Source organism: Tachyglossus aculeatus, chromosome Y2 (genome assembly GCF_015852505.1).
Source record: "Tachyglossus aculeatus isolate mTacAcu1 chromosome Y2, mTacAcu1.pri, whole genome shotgun sequence".
Taxonomy (NCBI): domain Eukaryota; kingdom Metazoa; phylum Chordata; class Mammalia; order Monotremata; family Tachyglossidae; genus Tachyglossus; species Tachyglossus aculeatus.
In genome coordinates, this window is record NC_052094.1 from 3,085,186 (window position 1) to 3,102,222 (window position 17,037).

General features: G+C 47.7%; 1 protein-coding gene across 1 annotated transcript in view; it reads left to right on the top strand.

Moving 5' to 3' along the window:
- Positions 1-15,671, top strand: part of LOC119946662 (ribonuclease P protein subunit p40-like) — a 38,109-nt gene extending 22,438 nt beyond the window's left edge. Inside the window, 4 exon segments of the mRNA XM_038768080.1 lie at positions 3,306-3,413; positions 3,553-3,614; positions 15,256-15,454; positions 15,533-15,671. Of these exon segments, the coding sequence (XP_038624008.1) occupies positions 3,306-3,413; positions 3,553-3,614; positions 15,256-15,454; positions 15,533-15,671 (508 nt within the window).
- The last annotated feature ends 1,366 nt before the right edge of the window (positions 15,672-17,037 follow it).

Sequence of the window (17,037 nt, forward strand, 5' to 3'; positions counted from 1 at the left end):
AACATTGCCAAGATCCGCCCTTTCCTCTCCATCCATACCGCTACCCTGCTCGTTCAAGCTCTCATCCTATCCCGTCTGGACTACTGCATCAGCCTTCTCTCTGATCTCCCATCCTCGTGTCTCTCTCCACTTCAATCCATACTTCATGCTGCTACCTGGATTTATCTTTGTCCAGAAATGCTCTGGGCATATTACTCCCCTCCTCAATAATCTCCAGTGGCTACCAATCAATCTGTGCATCAGGCAGAAACTCCTCACCCTGGGCTTCAAGGCTGTCCATCACCTCGCCCCCTCCTACCTCACCTCCCTTCTCTCCTTCTACAGCCCAGCCCGCATCCTCCGCTCCTCCGCCGCTAATCTCCTCACCATACCTCGTTCTCGCCTGTCCTGCCATCGACCCCCGGCTCACGTCATCCCCGGGCCTGGAATGCCCTCCCTCTGCCCATCCGCCAAGCTAGCTCTCTTCCTCCCTTCAAGGCCCTGCTGAGAGCTCACCTCCTCCAGGAGGCCTTCCCAGACTGAGCCCCTTCCTTCCTCTCCCCCTTGTCCCCCCTCCATCCCCCCATCTTACCTCCTTCCCTTCCCCACAGCACCTGTATATATGTATATATGTTTGTACATATTTATTACTCTATTTATTTATTTATTTATTTTACTTGTACATATCTATTCTATTTATTTTATTTTGTTAGTATGTTTGGTATTTTTTTTTCTCTGTCTCCCCTTTTAGACTGTGAGCCCAATGTTGGGTAGGGACTGTCTGTATATGTTGCCAATTTGCACTTCCCAAGCGCTTAGTACAGTGTTCTGCACATAGTAAGCGCTCAATAAATATGATTGATTGATTGATTGATTGATTGATTATCCTATCCCGTCTGGACTACTGTATCAGCCTTCTCTCTGATCTCCCATCCTCATGTCTCTCCCCACTTCAGTCCATACTTCATGCTGCTGCCCGGATTGTCTTTGTCCAAAAACGCTGTGGGTATGTTACTCCCCTCCTCAAAAATCTCCAGTGGCTACCAATCAATCTGTGCATCAGGCAGAAACTCCTCACCCTGGACTCCTACCTCACCTCCCTTCTCTCCTTCTACAGCCCAGCCCATACCCTCTGCTCCTCTGCTGCTAATCTCCTCACCGTGCCTCGTTCTCGCCTGTCCCGCCATCGACCCCCGGCCCACGTCATCCCCCAGGCCTGGAATTCCCTCCCTCTGCCCATCCACCAATCTAGCTCTCTTCCTCCCTTCAAGGCCCTACTGTGAGCTCACCTCCTCCAGGAGGCCTTCCCAGACTGAGCCCCTTCCTTCCTTTCCCCCTCATCCCCCTCTCCATCCCCCATCTTACCTCCTTCCCTTCCCCACTGCACCTGTATATATGTACATATGTTTGTACATATTTATTACTCTATTTATTTATTTTACTTGTACATATCTATTCTATTTATTTTAGTTTGTTAGTATGTTTGGTTTTGTTCTCTGTCTCCCCCCTTTAGACTGTGAGCCCACTGTTGGATAGGGACTGTATATGTTGCCGACTTGTACTTCCCAAGTGCTTAGTACAGTGCTCTGCACACAGTAAGCGCTCAATAAATTTGATTGATTGATTGATTGATTGATTGATTGATTGATTGATTGATTGAAGGGGGAGACAGACAACAAAATCAAACGTGGAGACAGGTGTCAATACCGCCAGAACAAATAGAATTATAGCTATAGGCACATCATTAACAAAACAAATAGAATAGTAAACATGTACAAGTAAAATAAATACTTTCATTTTACTTGTGTTTACAAGTCAAATAAATACTTTCATTTTACTTGTGTTTACAAGTAAAGTGAATACTCCTCTCCACCTTGAAGTGAGATAATCATTCATTCATTCAATCGTATTTATTAAGTGGTTACTGTTTGCAGAGCACTGTACTAAGCGCTTGGGGAGTACAAGTTGGCAAGATATAGAGACGGTCCCTACCCAACAACGGGCTCACAGTCTAGAAAGGGGAGACAGACAACAAAACAAAATATGTGGACAGGTGTCGTCATCAGAATAAATAGAAGTAAAGCTAGATGCACATCATTAACAAAATAAAGAGAATAGTAAATATGTACAAGTAAAATAAATAGAGTAATAAATCTCTACAAACATATTTTGCTTACTATATTCAGAACACTTAACTAAGTGCTTGGGATAATACAGTACAAAAGAGTTAAACACATTCCTTGCCTACAACAAGTTTACAGTCTAGAGGGAAAGAATGACATTACATTAAATAATGAGTTAAAATAATAATTATTGAGCAAGGTATACTAAAAATGGTGACATTCAGGGAGATGGTTCACAAATGGTAATTTTTCCTTAAGCTCTAAATTGGAACCAATTATTTCACAAACTGATTAGCTACTCAAAACTCCAGTTGTCAGAACATAAATAAAACCTGGTTTACTCATTTTAAAGAGACTACACATCTTAACCTTTGGAAATCATGCTAATAATAATAATAATAATAATAATAATAGTGGTAACTATTAAGCCCTTACTATATGCTTACCACTGTACTAAGCACTGGATAGATAGAAGGTAATCAGGACACATAGGTCTTACAATCTAAATATGAGGAAAAGCGGTTACTGAATCCTTATTTTATAGTTGAGGAAACTGAGGCATCAAGAAGTTAAGTGACTTGTCTAAGATCACACCCACACATTGCCATCCTGTGTAGGTAGAGGAAATTTATAAAATGGTAATCCCCTTCTGAGGCCATGAATCATGCTGCTCTGCTCCAGTAGCATTCAGTGGTGCTAACCCACTGAATTGGGTGCTAACTATGTGCAGAGCATTATACTAAGTGCTTGGGAGAATTCAATACCAAAGAATAGATGTAGATGACCCTTGCCCTCAAGGAGCTTACAGATGGTGCAGGGACTCTGCTGTGTAAGGTGAGACCCAGGAAGAGTTGTTCGGAAAAAGTGCTGTTGAGTGGTCTCCCGTCCTGAGCTCCCAGCTCCCTCACAGTCACTTTCACAAGTCCCCCTAGCTCCTCTTCTTCCAGTGGGGCATTTTGGCCAGAGTCCTGCCTTCTTCACCCTAATTTTAATTTTGGTGAGGGAGCTGGAAAGTTGGTGACCAAGTTAAGGGTTCAGTTTTTTAGTTGCCTGCTGGACCAGGATGCTGGGCCTCATTTAGGGAGTCCAATAAGGCTGAAGTGTTTTGTCAGTCTTGGTAGAGTCCAAGATAAATACTACTAGGGTCTTATTTTGTAACCAGTTTTTATAACCACTTCTCTCTGGACTTCTATTCCATTTCAGGTTCATGCTATGCCCTTACAGTACAAATATTGAACAGGATAATACTGTTGCTGTGCTGCTAACAGGTAATATTTTTAATCTGAAGGATGCAAAACTGCTGAAGACTTTGTTTCTTTTACTCAGATTTAACTAAGTGAAAACTATCATGATTTTGTATTATATTTCTCATGTAAACCATAATTTTCTATAGGGAGTCTAATTTTGTCTCCCTATAAAGTGACTTCAAGTGAAGTCACTTCAAGTGAAGTGAAGAAGTTGGACTTCAAGGCTGCCTATCTCAATATTCTGGGAGAAAAGCCATGAAATATAATGAATATTTGAAATCTTCTATTTCTTTTGATTACACTGATGGTTTTGTGTCCAACCCAGTACTAGGTGCCTGGAAACATATGGGGAGCAGCGTGGCCTAGTGGCAAGAGCACAGGCTTGGGAGTTAGTGGATGTGTGCTCTAATCTCTGCTCTGCTAATTGTCTGCTGTGTGACCCTGGGCAAGTCACTTAACTTCTGGTCCTCAGTTACATCATCTGTAAAATGGGGATTAAGGCTGTGAACCCTATGTGGAACAGGGACTGTGTCCAACCTGATTACCTTGTATCTATCCCAGCACTTAGAATAGTTCTTGGCATATAGTAAGTGCTTAACAAATGCCATAATATTTATTATTATTATTATTATAGGCCTTTAATAACTTTAGTATTTGTAAGTGACTACTTAAGTGTTTGAAGCAGCATGACCTAATGAAAAGAGCCCAGGCCTGGAATTTAAAGACCTGGGTGCTAATCTTGGCTCCACCACTTACCTGCCGTGTGACCTTGAGCGAGTCACCTCACTTCGTGTGCAAAATGGGCAATACCCTTCTCCATTCTACTGAAACCCTGAGCCTTATGGTGGACTTGATTATCATGTATCTACTAAAGTACTTAGTACAGTGCTTGATATAGAGTCTGTGCTTAACAAATACTACAATTATTATTACTATGACATGTACTGTTAGCTTCAATACAGGAAGATCAGACATGGACCACCCAAGACTAAGGGAGCAGGAAAACAGGTGTTTAATCCCCATTTTATAGATGAGGAAACTAAGGCACAGAGAAGTTAAGTGACTTGCTCTAGAACACACAAACGCCCATGTGGCAGAGCCAGGACTAGAACTCAGGTTTAGAGACTCCCAGTCCCATGTTCTTTTCACTAGGTCTGCTTCTTGAGGAATTTGGACAGGAAAGGGAACTGGAAAGTGTGGTGGAGTCAGTAAAGATTTTGTATAGTGTTCTGCACACAGTAGGTGTTCAGCATGGCTTAGTGGAAAGAGCATGGGCTTGGGAGTAGAGGTCATGGGTTCTCAACCCAGTTCCGCCACTTGTCAGCTGTGTGACTTTGGGCAAGTCACTTAACTTCTCTGTGCTTCAGTTACCTCATCTGTAAAATGGGGATTAAGGCTTCCACCCCAACATGGGACAACCTGATTACCTTGCACCTACACCAGGATTTACAACATTGCTTGAAACATAGTAAGCGCTTAACAAATACTATCATTATTTTTAATAAATTCCATTGATGATTGAGTTAGAGGCTTGGTTTAGTTGGTAAAGACTGTTCCTGGGAGTCAAGGAGGAAGGTAAAGTAGTAGTGTTGAGGAGAAGACAGTGCACACTAGAGTGAAAATGACTGAAGTCAGCCAAGTTTTTGGATTTCTGCCCAGTATTCTCAGCAGTATGAGTACAAGAGTGGAAGAAGAAGCTTACAAAGGCAGTACAAGGACAGCTGGTAAGGATCTTGTTTTTAGTTGAGGGCATAGGCTTTTACCACTAGGGATTCCATTCAGTCATTCATTCAATCATATTTATTGAGTGCTTACTGTGTGTGAACACTGTACTAAGCTCTTGGGACATACAAGTTGGCAACATACAGAGATGGTCCCTACCCAACAACGGGCTCACAGTCTAGAAGGGGGAGACAGACAACAAAATAAAACATGTAGACAGGGGTCAAAACCATTAAAATAAATAGAATTATAGCTATATGCAAATCATTAATAAAATAAATAGAGTAATAAATACGTACAAATATATACAAGTGCTGTGGGGAAGTGAAGGAGGTAGGGCCAGGGGGCAATGGGGAGGAGGAGAGGAAAAAGGGGGCTCAGTCTGGGAAGGCCTCCTAGAGGAGGTGAGCTCTCAGTTGGGCTTTGAAGGGCAGAAGAGAGCTAGTTTGCAGATGTGTGGATGGAGGGTATTCCAGGCCAGGGGAAGGACATGGGCCAGGGGTCAACAGCGGGACAGGTGAGAACAAGGCACAGTGAAGAGGTTTAGCAGCAGAGGAGAGGAGGATGTGGGCTGGGCTGTAGAAGGAGAGAAGGGAGGTGAGGTAGGAGGGGGCAAGGTGGTGGAGAGCCTTGAAGCCAAGAGTAAGGAGTTTTTGTTTGTTTTTCCTCTTGTCCAGGAGAGGCATGGTAGCAGAACCAACATGGAAATTAATTTCCAGTGTGAGAGACTCTGGGTGAAATACTGATAGAAGGAACTGAACCAGTTTCACAGACCTTTTACCTTGGTGTGCACAGAAACATAACAGCTCTACAAAGCCCTTAGGCATCTAAAGGTCCTAGAAAAAGTAGGGATGGGAGGGAGGATAAAAATAATGATGATAATAATAATAGTAATTATAGTAAAAGTTATGGTACTTGTTAAAACACTTACTAGGTGCCAAGCACTGTTCTAAGTGCTGGAACAGATACACAGTAATCCGGTCCCTGGGCTCACAATCTTAATCCCCTTTTACAGATGAGGTAACTGAGGCCCAGAGAAGTCAAGTGACTTGTCCAAGGTCACTCAGATAACACATGGCAGAACTGGGATTAGAACCCATGACCTTCTGACTGCTCTGTTCATTTAGCCATGCTACTTCTCAATGAATGAATGAAGGAGCAAGTGGAAGAGGAGAAGCCATTCCCACAGCACATATGTAATTTATTTATCTATTTATTTATTTATATTAATGTCTATCTCCCCCTCTAGACCCTCAGTTCATTGTGAACAGGGAGTGTGTCTTTTTGTTGTTATATTTGACTCTCCCAAGTGCTTAGTACAGTACTTTGCATACAGTAAGTGCTCAATAGATATGATTGAATGAATCATATTCATTCCTTCTAGACTGTCAGCCCGTTGTTGGGTAGGGACCATCTCTATATGTTGTCAACTTGTACTTCCCAAGTGCTTGGTACAGTGGTCTGCACACAGTAAGTGCTCAATAAATACGATTGAGTGAATGAATGAGGGAGAGAATAATAATAATAAGTAATAATGATTGTACTTGTTAAGCAAATACTATATGCCAACCGCTGTTCTAAGCACTGGGGTAGCTTCAAGTTACTCAGCTTAGACACAGTTCCTGTCCCCCTTGGGCTCACCCTCTTAATCCCCATTTTACAGGTGAGGTAATTGAGGTCAGTGAAGTTAATTTGAGAAGTTGAGAGAAGCAGCATGGCTTAGTGGAAAGAGTCAGAAGTCATGGGTTTTAATCCCAGCTCCACCACCTATCAGCTCTGTAACTTTGGGCAAGTCACTTAACTTCTATGTGCCTCAGTTACCTCATCTGTAAAATGGGAAAGGACTGTGAGTCCCACGTGGGACAACTTGATTATCTTGTATCTACGCCAGCACTTACAACAGTGCTTGGCACATTGTAGTACCTAACAAATATTATTATTATTTTTTTTTATTTTTACGTGACTTCCCCAAGTTCACCCAGCAGACATTTTAGCAAAGCCTGGCTTAGAGTCCAAGTCTTTCTGACTCCCAGGCCCCTACTTTATCCACTAAGCCACGGTGCTTCTCTAGCGCCAGGAAAAGCATCAGAAATCTGGCTTGGCATTGCATAGAATTTGGAAGCCTTTTCCTTGACATCTCTCAGTTTCTGGTCATCACTTCCCTGGGGAAAATGTCACACTCCTCCCTACTGCCTGCCACACAGGCTGGACCTTTCTACCCCTTTCCAAAGAGCCAATGGGTCTAACTCTATTTCTAGTTCACAGTGGATAAACAGCCAGAAGAAAAGCAGAGGACCAGAAGAAAGAGCATGGGTTTGGGAATCAGACAACCTAGTTTCCAATCGTGGCTCTGCCACTGGCCTGCTTTGTGACTTTGGACAAGTCACTTCTCTGTGCTTAAGTTTCATTATCTGTAAAATAGGGATGGAATTCCTGTACCTTCTTACCTTTAAGATTGGGATCCCCATGTGGGTCAAGAACTGGTGTGGATTCCCTCTTTCTCTCAGTCCTCCCTGGCTCTGGGTCAGATCCCAGGCTTCTATCCCCTTCCCTGTCTTCCCTCACCCCACCCCCCAACAGGGTAGGAGGGAGGAGATAAGGTGAACTGGGTTGGGACATTCCTCTCTTCACTCCTCCCCAGTCTGGAATGGATGTACTTGGAGTTGGCATATACTCTGACCAGGGTGACTCTAGCAGTTCTCTGCAGAAACTAGGATGGCTCATTTTGACCCCACACAAGCTCCCTCTTCCAACATTCCAGCCTCACACAACACACCCAGGCTCCAGCCTTAGGACTTCACAATAGAGAACCATGTAGTTTCCTAATCCATCTAATTAGGTATAATTTAGTAAAAACACTCTACCTTTATTTGCATCATTCATTCATTCAGTCGTATTTATTGAGCGCTTACTGTGTGCAGAGCACTGTGCTAAGTGCTTGGGAAGTACAAGTTGGCAACATATAGAGACGGTCCCTACCCAACAGTGGGCTCACAGTCTAGAAGGGGGAGACAGACAACAAAACATAGTAACAAAATAAAATAAATAGAATAAATATGCACAAATAAATACATAAATGAATAAATAAATGGAGTAATAAATACGTACAAACATATATACATATATACAGGTGGTGTGGGGAGGGGAAGGAGATAAGGCGGGGGGTGGGGAGTGGGAGGAGGGGGAGAGGAAGGAGGGGGCTCAGCCTGGGAAGGCCTCCTGGAGGAGGTGAGCTCTCAGTAAGGCCTTGAGGGGAGGAAGCAAAGCTAGCTTGGCGGATGTGCGGAGGGAGGGCATTCCAGGCCAGGGTGATGACGTGGGCCGGGAGTCGACGGCGGGACAGGCGAGAACGAGGCACAGTGAGGAGATTGGCGGCAGAGGAGCGGAGGGTGCGGGCTGGTATGTAACGAGGGTCTGCTTGGGCCCCGAGGTGGGGGCAGGGGAGGCGGCGACGGCAAGGCCGGGGCCGGGCAGGGTCCCGAGCTGGCGGCCCCGCAGGCCCCGGGGGTCCAGCTCGCAGGAGGCCGCCGTCACCGCCCCAGAACCCAACAGCAGGAGGAGGTGGAAGAGGCGGGGCAGGGCCGGACCACCGAAGGCTCTGGGCCGCGATCATTGTTGCCAGGAAGGACCACACGCCTCCGCCACCCCCGCCGCAGGGGCCGTCTAATCCCGCCTCCACCACTTGTCTGCTGTGTGGTCAAATCACTTCACCTCGCCTCAGTTTCTTCATCTGTCACGAGGGTCTGCCCGGGCCCCGGTGGGGGTGGGAGGTGGTGGTGGCGGCGGGGCCGGGGCCGGGGCCGGGCAGGGTCCCGGGCTGGCGGCCCCGCAGGCCCCGGGAATCCAACTCGCAGGTGGCCGCCGCCAACTTTTTGAAGAAAAACGTTGGGGGTGAAATGCATCTTTTCCCACATTTCAGTTTTTGGTTTTTTAAACATAGTCTCTTCACTGACAATGTTCAGTGAGTCAATCAATCAATCGTATTTATTGAGCGCTTACTTTGTGCAGAGCACTGTACTTAGCGTTCGGGAAGTACAAGCTGGCAACATACAGAGACAGTCCCTACCCAACAGTGGGCTCACAGTCTAGAAGGGGGAGACAGAGAACAAAACCAAACATACTAACAAAATAAAATAAATAGAATAGATATGTACAAGTAAAATAAATAAATAGAGTAATAAATATGTACAAACATATATACATATATACAGGTGCTGTGGGGAAGGGAAAGAGGTATGATGCGGGGGATGGAGAGGGGGACGAGGGGGAGAGGAAGGAAGGGGCTCAGTCTGGGAAGGCCTCCTGGAGGAGGTGAGCTCTCAGTAGGGCCTTGAAGGGAGGAGGAGAGCTAGTTTGGCAGATGGTTAGAGGGAGGGCATTCCAGGTCCGGGGGAGGACGTGGGCCCCGGTCGGTGCCGGGACAGAAAGGCTGAGTAGGTGCGAATGAGGTTGTCGTTAATGTAACTTGGTGATAACAAGGGGCCTTTTTCCCGGGGTGGGGGGCAGAGAGGGGGAGAGTCAGTCAGGACCGGACCCGGAAGGGGGGTTGGGGAGCACTATAAGGAAGGTCGCTTAAGTGGGGGGAGGGGGGTAGAAGCAGGGGGCGTCTATGGCGGCACTCTGAGAAGAGGAGCCTTCCGGGAGCAGCGGGGGCCACGCAGTGTGATGGCGGGCGGGCCTCTCGGGAATGGAGTCCCGGGCGTCTATGGCGGCGCTCTGAGGAAAGGATCCTTCCGGGAGCAGCGGGGTCCACTTGGTGTGATGGCGGGCGGGCGGGCCTCTCGGGAACAGAGTCCCGGGCGTCTGTGGCGGCGCTCTGAGGAGAGGATCCTTCCGGGAGCAGCGGGAGCCCCGAGGTGTGATGGCTGGAGGGCCTCTCGGTAACGGAGTCCCGGGCGTCCTGTTTTGCATAGAAGTGTGGCTTTCATTTTATTCAGGCTAACTAGCCCATATTAACCACAGGCAGTGATAAAACTAATTATGTAAACACTGGTAATTTGGCCAGTGGAAGTTGCTACTTATTAGTGGTTATGATGGGGGCCCCCTCACGCACCATGGAAAAGTTGAAGATATTGTTTGAGCGTACGCGGTTCTGTTGACATATCTGGTATGGGCCTTAGACCCTGCAGCCCACTGGCTGGGTCCAGGAACCAAACCAAATAAGGTGATAGACTCCGCCCAGCTCTGTACCAAATCTGGAACAAATCTGCACCAATCCAGTCCCCACTGTTTTCAAATCTACCAATCACTGTGATCAGCAACAGTGGTATATGAGCCCGCTGTATCGGACACTCGGGGCCTTTTCCCTTAAGGAAATGAGTCTGCCGGCGGCATTACCCCCTATTCAGTCTTTGGGGCCTTTTCCCTTAAGGAAATGAGCCTGCCGGTTGCATTACCCCCTATTTGGTCTTCAGCCTTACCAATAAAACTTTATTAAAACTTTCAGCAGTCACATGCTGTCTGACTAATTCTTTAGTTGCCCAGCGACTTGGTGGCCATCCAGAACAACCAAAGCATTGTGGCTCAGTGGAAAGAGCACGGGCTTTGGAGTCAGAGGTCAGGGGTTCAAATCCCGGCTCCGCCAATTGTCAGCTATGTTACTCTGGGCAAGTCACTTAACTTCTCTGTGCCTCAGTTACCTCATCTGTAAAATGGGGATTAAGACTGTGAGCCCCCTGTGGGACAACCTGATTACCTTGTATGCCCCCAGCGATTAGAACAGTGCTTTGCACATAGTAAGCGCTTAATAAATACCATTATTATTATTATTATTATTGTTATTATTATTATTATTATTATTATTATTATTTTAGTGGCCCGTACGGGGAGATCCAGTAGATCTAACTGCTGCCGTCCTGGCTTACCACAGCACAGCCTGAAGCCATCGGAGTGGTGAGTTCTTTTTTTTTAATTGTTGTCGTCTGTTCTCGCGGAGGCACCCTCTAGTTCCCGGGTACACTGGGGGGAAGGAAGGACCGACCGGGTCGGTCCGGGAAAAGGACCTCTCTCAGGAGGCGGTCCGGGAAAAGGATCTCTCGTCAGGAGGCAGTCCGGGAAAAGGACCTCTTGTCAGGAGGCGGTCTGGGAAAGGGACCTCTCATCAGGGGACACTTTGAGTTGGAGGGACCACAGCTTGGGCAAGTGGGATGCCACGCAGCGCTGGGGCATAACTCAAGATAGGCACAGAGACGGAATTGTTCTTGTCTGCTCTCGCGGAGGCACCTTCTAGTTCCTGGGTACACGAGGGGGCAAGGAGGGCCGACCGGGTCGGTCTGGGAAAGGACCTGTCATCAGGAGACGGTTCAGGCATTACAGCACTAGTGGGACGCCACTCGGTGCATGGGCATAATCTGAGACAGACACAGAACTGGGATTGTTCTTGTCTGCTCTTGCGGAGGAATCCTGTAGTTCTTGGGTACACTAGGGGGGAAGGAAGGCCGACCGGGTCGGTCTGGGAAAAAAATCTGGGATCTGGGTCTGGGATCTCTCGTCAGGAGACGGTCTGGGTATTCCAGCGCCAGTGGGATGCCATGTGGCGCTCGGACATAGCCCAAGACAGACACAGAACCGGAATTGTTCTTGTCTGCTCTCGCGGACGCAGCCTGTAGTTCCCAGGTTCACTAGGGCGGAAGAAAGGCCAGCCGGGTCGGTCTTAACCTGAAACAAACACAGAACCTCAAAAAAGGAACGTTTTCCACCCATTATGGGAAGTTTTTTTCTTTTCAATCACCTAAAAAGAGGAACGTTTTAATAAGGACAAATTTGGTTTGGGTGATTTAAAATGCCAGTAACTGATTTTTTTGTGTGTGCACCACAAAATGGCCCCAGTATAAATTAGAGGATCAGGAGGTCTGGCCCTCCTGATGGGTCACTAAATTATCATGCTGTTCTCCAGCTGGACTTCTTATATTGCAGGCGGTTAGAGAAATGGTCAGAAATCCCGTATGTCCAAGCTTTTATGGCTTTGTCACAAAGCCCTGAAGAAAAAAACTGCCACATGTGCTTTTCCTGGGCCCCTCCAGGGGGTCCAGCCCTAAGGTCTGATTCCTCAGATATACTGGATGATCCTCTCCTCTGCAGGGGACCCCGGGAAGATGCCTTTCCCCCTCCCTCTGGCTGGGAATCTCAGGTACCTTCGGCACCCCCTCAGGCCCCTGAGGGGATGGGAAACACCACCACTACAGGGCCCAACCCTTTGTTCCGTCCTCCTCCATACCAGTCCACCTCCTCAAGGGCCCTAAGCCCTTCCAGCACCTGGGAAAGCACACGCTATGCCCCTCTGGAAGGAGGGGAAAGGATACTCCCCTTGAGGGAGGTCACAGGGGAGAGGGGAAAGATAGTGCGGGTACAGGCTTCCTTCTCTTTGAGCGAATTGGAAATGGCAAAACAGAAATTGGGACAATATTCTGCAGACCCCAAGTGCTTTCGGGAAGAATTCCGGAGTTTGACCCTGCAGTTCGATCTGTTATGGGAAGATCTTAACCTGTTGCTTTATAGCTGTCCCTCGCTCCAAACCAGAGTGCAGTTATCAGTGGGAGAGTACTGATAGACAGCTCCAGGATCATATGATTACATGCCTACTGGCGGGCATGGAGAAAGGAATTAGGAAGCAAGTTGACTATGATCAGGTCTGAGCTGTGACCCAGGACTCTACCGAGAACCTTGCCATGTTTAGACTCAGGCTGGCGGAGGCTAATCGAAAGTACACCCAGCTTGATCCCAACTTGGTAGAGGGAAGTGTCATTCTAAATCTGTATTTTATTAATTGGCTGAAGATATCCACCGAAAACTACAGAAGGAGCAGTTGGGGCCACAAACTCTCACGAATCAGTTGATAGAGGCTGCCTTTAGAGTTTTAACAACTATGACCAGGCAGCCTGAGATGAGAAGGACCACAGGGCCAAAGTGAAGGGCAGAGAGCAGGCCCAGTTACTTGTAGCGGCCTTGATGAAGGGTCGGTCCACCCTGGAAGGTTGCCCGATGCGGCAACGGTGCTTGCCTGTGGCCCAGCGTCTGGGAAGCCCTGTTTTGTGTGCCACCAGTCTAGCAATTGGGCTCGGAAGTGCCCCCAGGCACGGAGACCTGGTCACGACTGCCAGCCACCTGGACCGTGTCCCCTCTGCCGGGGACACGGGCACTGGAAGCAGAACTGCCCACTACTGGAGGCAAGCGCCGACCCTGAGGCTGGCCAGTTCCTGGCTGTTGGCACATCTGAGAGCCTGGACTGATGTGGCCCAGGGAACGGCCGGGCCCCGGCAGGAACCATCTCCATGGCCGAACCCGGGGTGAGCGTGGAAGTGTCCGGTAAGATTATAAATGTTCTTATTGATACGGGGGCCACTTATTCTGTCCTTCCCAGTTTTTGAGGTCCTACCCATCCACCTGGAGTAAGGGTGGTGGTGACTGATGGCATCTCAAAATCTTGTCGCCAAACTCCCCCCCACCACCCCACCATGTTTATACCAGCAGGAACTGTTTGGCCTGACCTAGCCAAACCTTTTGCCTTATATGTAGACGAGCAGCGACACCACTGTGCTGCAGTTCTAAGTCAATCCTTGGGGTCAGACTTTTGGGCGGTAGCGTATTTTTCCAAGTGGTTGGATAGTGTCACCTCTGTTTGGCCAGAATGTCTCCATGCGGTAGCAGCCACTGCCGTAGCGGTACAGAAGAGCAGAAACCTGACTTTGGTCTAAACCCTTACCGTCTATACCCCACATTGGGTCCTAGCAGTTCTAGGAAATAGGGGCAAGCACTGGCTCATGGGAGGCCACTTGCTGCAATATCAAGCCCTCCTTCTTGACACACCTGACGTTATCATAAAGACCTGTAACTCCTTGAACCCAGCAACGCTTCTCCCTCTTCCGGAAGATGGGGAAGGGGACTGGCCAGCCCCAGTTCATGATTGCCTAAACAAAATTGATGAGAGTTACTCTAGCAGACCAGACCTTAGGGACTTACCCCTTGAAAACGCGGACAGGCAGCCCACACCAAAACCGAGGACACCTCTTGTCCCAGGTTTTTCTGATTCTCCCCAGGAGGCCACTCCCTCACAATACACCTGTGACCGAATTGGCAACCTCCGGCTCCACGGGGAAGAGCACCAACCCACGGGACAGAAGTCAACTAGGAACCTGAGGGGGATGCTGCCCCCATCTTACAGGCTTTATGAGAAATCACCCTGACTGTGACACCACCGCCATCTCACCATCAGGCTCACAGCTGGTTTGCGGTACACCCATACGACCCTGAACACATCTAGTTATGAGTTCATCCCCCACTGTCAGCATGAAGCTGCTCCAGAAGATGGACCATCGACCCTCAGCAACCCCTTAGGAATAAAGGTCATATATCTTTGAGGGGGAAATGATGGGGGCCCCCTCACGCACCATGGAAAGGTTGCAGATATTGTTTGAATGTACACGGTTCTGTTGACATATCTGGTATGGGCCTTAGACCCTGCAGCCCACTGGCTGGGTCCAGGAACCAAATAAGGAGGTAGACTCCGCCCAGCTCTGTACCAAATCTGCACCAATCCAGTTCCCACTGTTTTCAAATCTACCAATCACTGTGATCAGCAACAGCGGTATATGAGCCTGCTGTATCGGCACTCGGGGCCTTTTCCCTTAAGGAAATGAGTCCGCCGGATGCGTTACCCCCTATGCAGTCTTAGGGGCCTTTTCCCTTAAGGAAATGAGCCCGCCGGGTGTGTTACCCCCTATTCGGTCTTTGGGGCCTTTTCCCTTAAGGAAATGAGCCCGCCGGGTGCGTTACCCCCATTCAGTCTTTGGGGCCTTTTCCCTTAAGGAAATGAGCCCGCCGGGTGCAATACCCCCTGTTCGGTCTTCAGCCTTACCAATAAAACTTTATTAAAACTTTCAGCAGTCACATGCTGTCTGACTAATTCTTTAGTCGCCCGGCGACTTGGTGGCCATCCGGAACAACCGCCGCCATCAGTTAGACCTAAAACCGCAGTTCTTTCCAAGGAAAGAAAGGAAAAAGGAAGAAAAGAAGATTAACATCTTTCTAGGTTGACAGAGGATCAGTGAATAGCACTAAATGACTGAAGTGCTGCCTTAGACAGCACCCCTCCCCATCATTCACAAACACAAGTGAAAGGTTTCAGGATGTTCCAGTGCTTGGTATGTTTAGAATTGCAACTTTCCAACAACTTTTTTGTTATTTAGGTGGAGAAGAATCAATGATGATGTCATATTTTTCCACATACCAGATTCAGGCACACCAGCCAAAAATAAAATTAAGTATACTTAAAGATTTGCGGTGTCCAGTGCTTCAAAGTAATGAGCTGAGAGGAAAGCCAGAAGAATCCTGCAGTGCACAGGAAGTTTTTGACTGGCTTGGCAAGATTTTTAATAATACCAAAATGTAGGTATCTGTATTGGCTTACTCTTAATTCACTGCAGTAGGGCAGATACAAATGTGCCTGTTTTTCTTTTGTGTTAGGAACAATCAGTCCTTCAGTTTGTTGTTACCCTATTGCTGTTTGCAGCCAAACATGGAGGTAGAGAAGGTTCATTTGTGTATGATCACCAGTCTCATACTTCTTCAGACAGTATACCTGTTTTTGGAGCAGCTACTGTAAAAGCTGAGAGGGCTGGAGAGAGCGACTTTATTGTGCCCCTTCTCTGTTCAGTTCTGCTTCAGGCCTGGACCAACTGGTGGGGCTTTGCTACGCCTGGGCCACCCTTCCTTGGACACTCGCCAGGATGGTGAGACTCCATCCCTGGCTGGGACAGCCCAGAGAACCTCAGATCTGCTCAGCTTTGTGGAAGCCCCAAGGAGCTGCAGGCATCTTTGAGGAAGCCTGCTGCCCAGCAGACTTGTCCCATGTTGGGAGAAACCATGGGAGGGATTGGAGTCTCCTTATAGGCATCCCAAAACAAGGGGAAGGACCAAGCCAGATCTTTTGTGGCGGGGAAGAAGCATCTGAGGACACTTGGGAGCTGAGCCCATGTCTAGGGGTTTGGAAGTGGGGAGGCAGCAGTCAGTCCTGGCTGCACTCTGCCCTGGCCCAGCAAACAGCCACTGACTTTCCCCAACAGCTGCTCCCTCCACTCCCCCACCCTCTTCCCCTGTCACAAACCACATCATGCTGTAGAAGCAATCTGGTTGATGGGCTTGCAAATCCCATCCCCCAACTGGTAGGCTGAGGCAATAAGGCCCAATGGCAGAGAGTCCAACAGTGGAGTAAGGTGTAGAAAAGCTACTTCTTCGAGGCAAAGCTCTCACTTTTTTGTGTTAAATGACCTCTTGCAACAATTTGGAGCTGTAGAAGTGATCATTTCCTTCATTTGCTTCAAAAACAGTCCAGATTAATACAAAAATTAATTAAGGATATGCACTTAAGTGCTGTGGGTCTGAGGGTGGAGGTGAATAAAGGGTGCAGACCCATTTGCAAATCCGAGTGCAATGGTGTTTCAAAAGAGCAGGAGAAGAGAAAATGACAGCTTACTTGGGAGAGGCCTGTTAGGGGAGATATGCTTTTAATAAGGCTTTGGTGTTGGGTAGAGAGACTGCCTGTCTGATAGGAATGGGGAGGGAGTTGGTAGCAAGATAGACGAGATTGAGGTTCAGTTGAGTAGGTTGGCATTAGAGAAGCAAACTGAGTAGGCTGGAGGTGAAGTAGGAGACAAGGTGATTAGGTGCTTTAAGCTGATGATAAAGTCTTTCTGTGTAATGCAGAAGTGGAGAGGCAACCACTGGAGGTTCTTGAGTGGGGAAACAAACTGAACCTTTTTCAGAAAAGCAGTCTGGACAGAAGAGAGATAATATAGCCTGGATTAGGGAGAGACTGGAGGCAGGCAGGTCAGCAGGTAAGCTGATGCAGTAGTTAAGGCAGATAGGATAAGTCCTTGGACCAATATGGTAGAATTTTGGATGAAGAGGAAAGGGTGAATTTTAGTGATGTTGTAAAGTTAGAACTGACAAGATTTGGTGACAGATTGAAT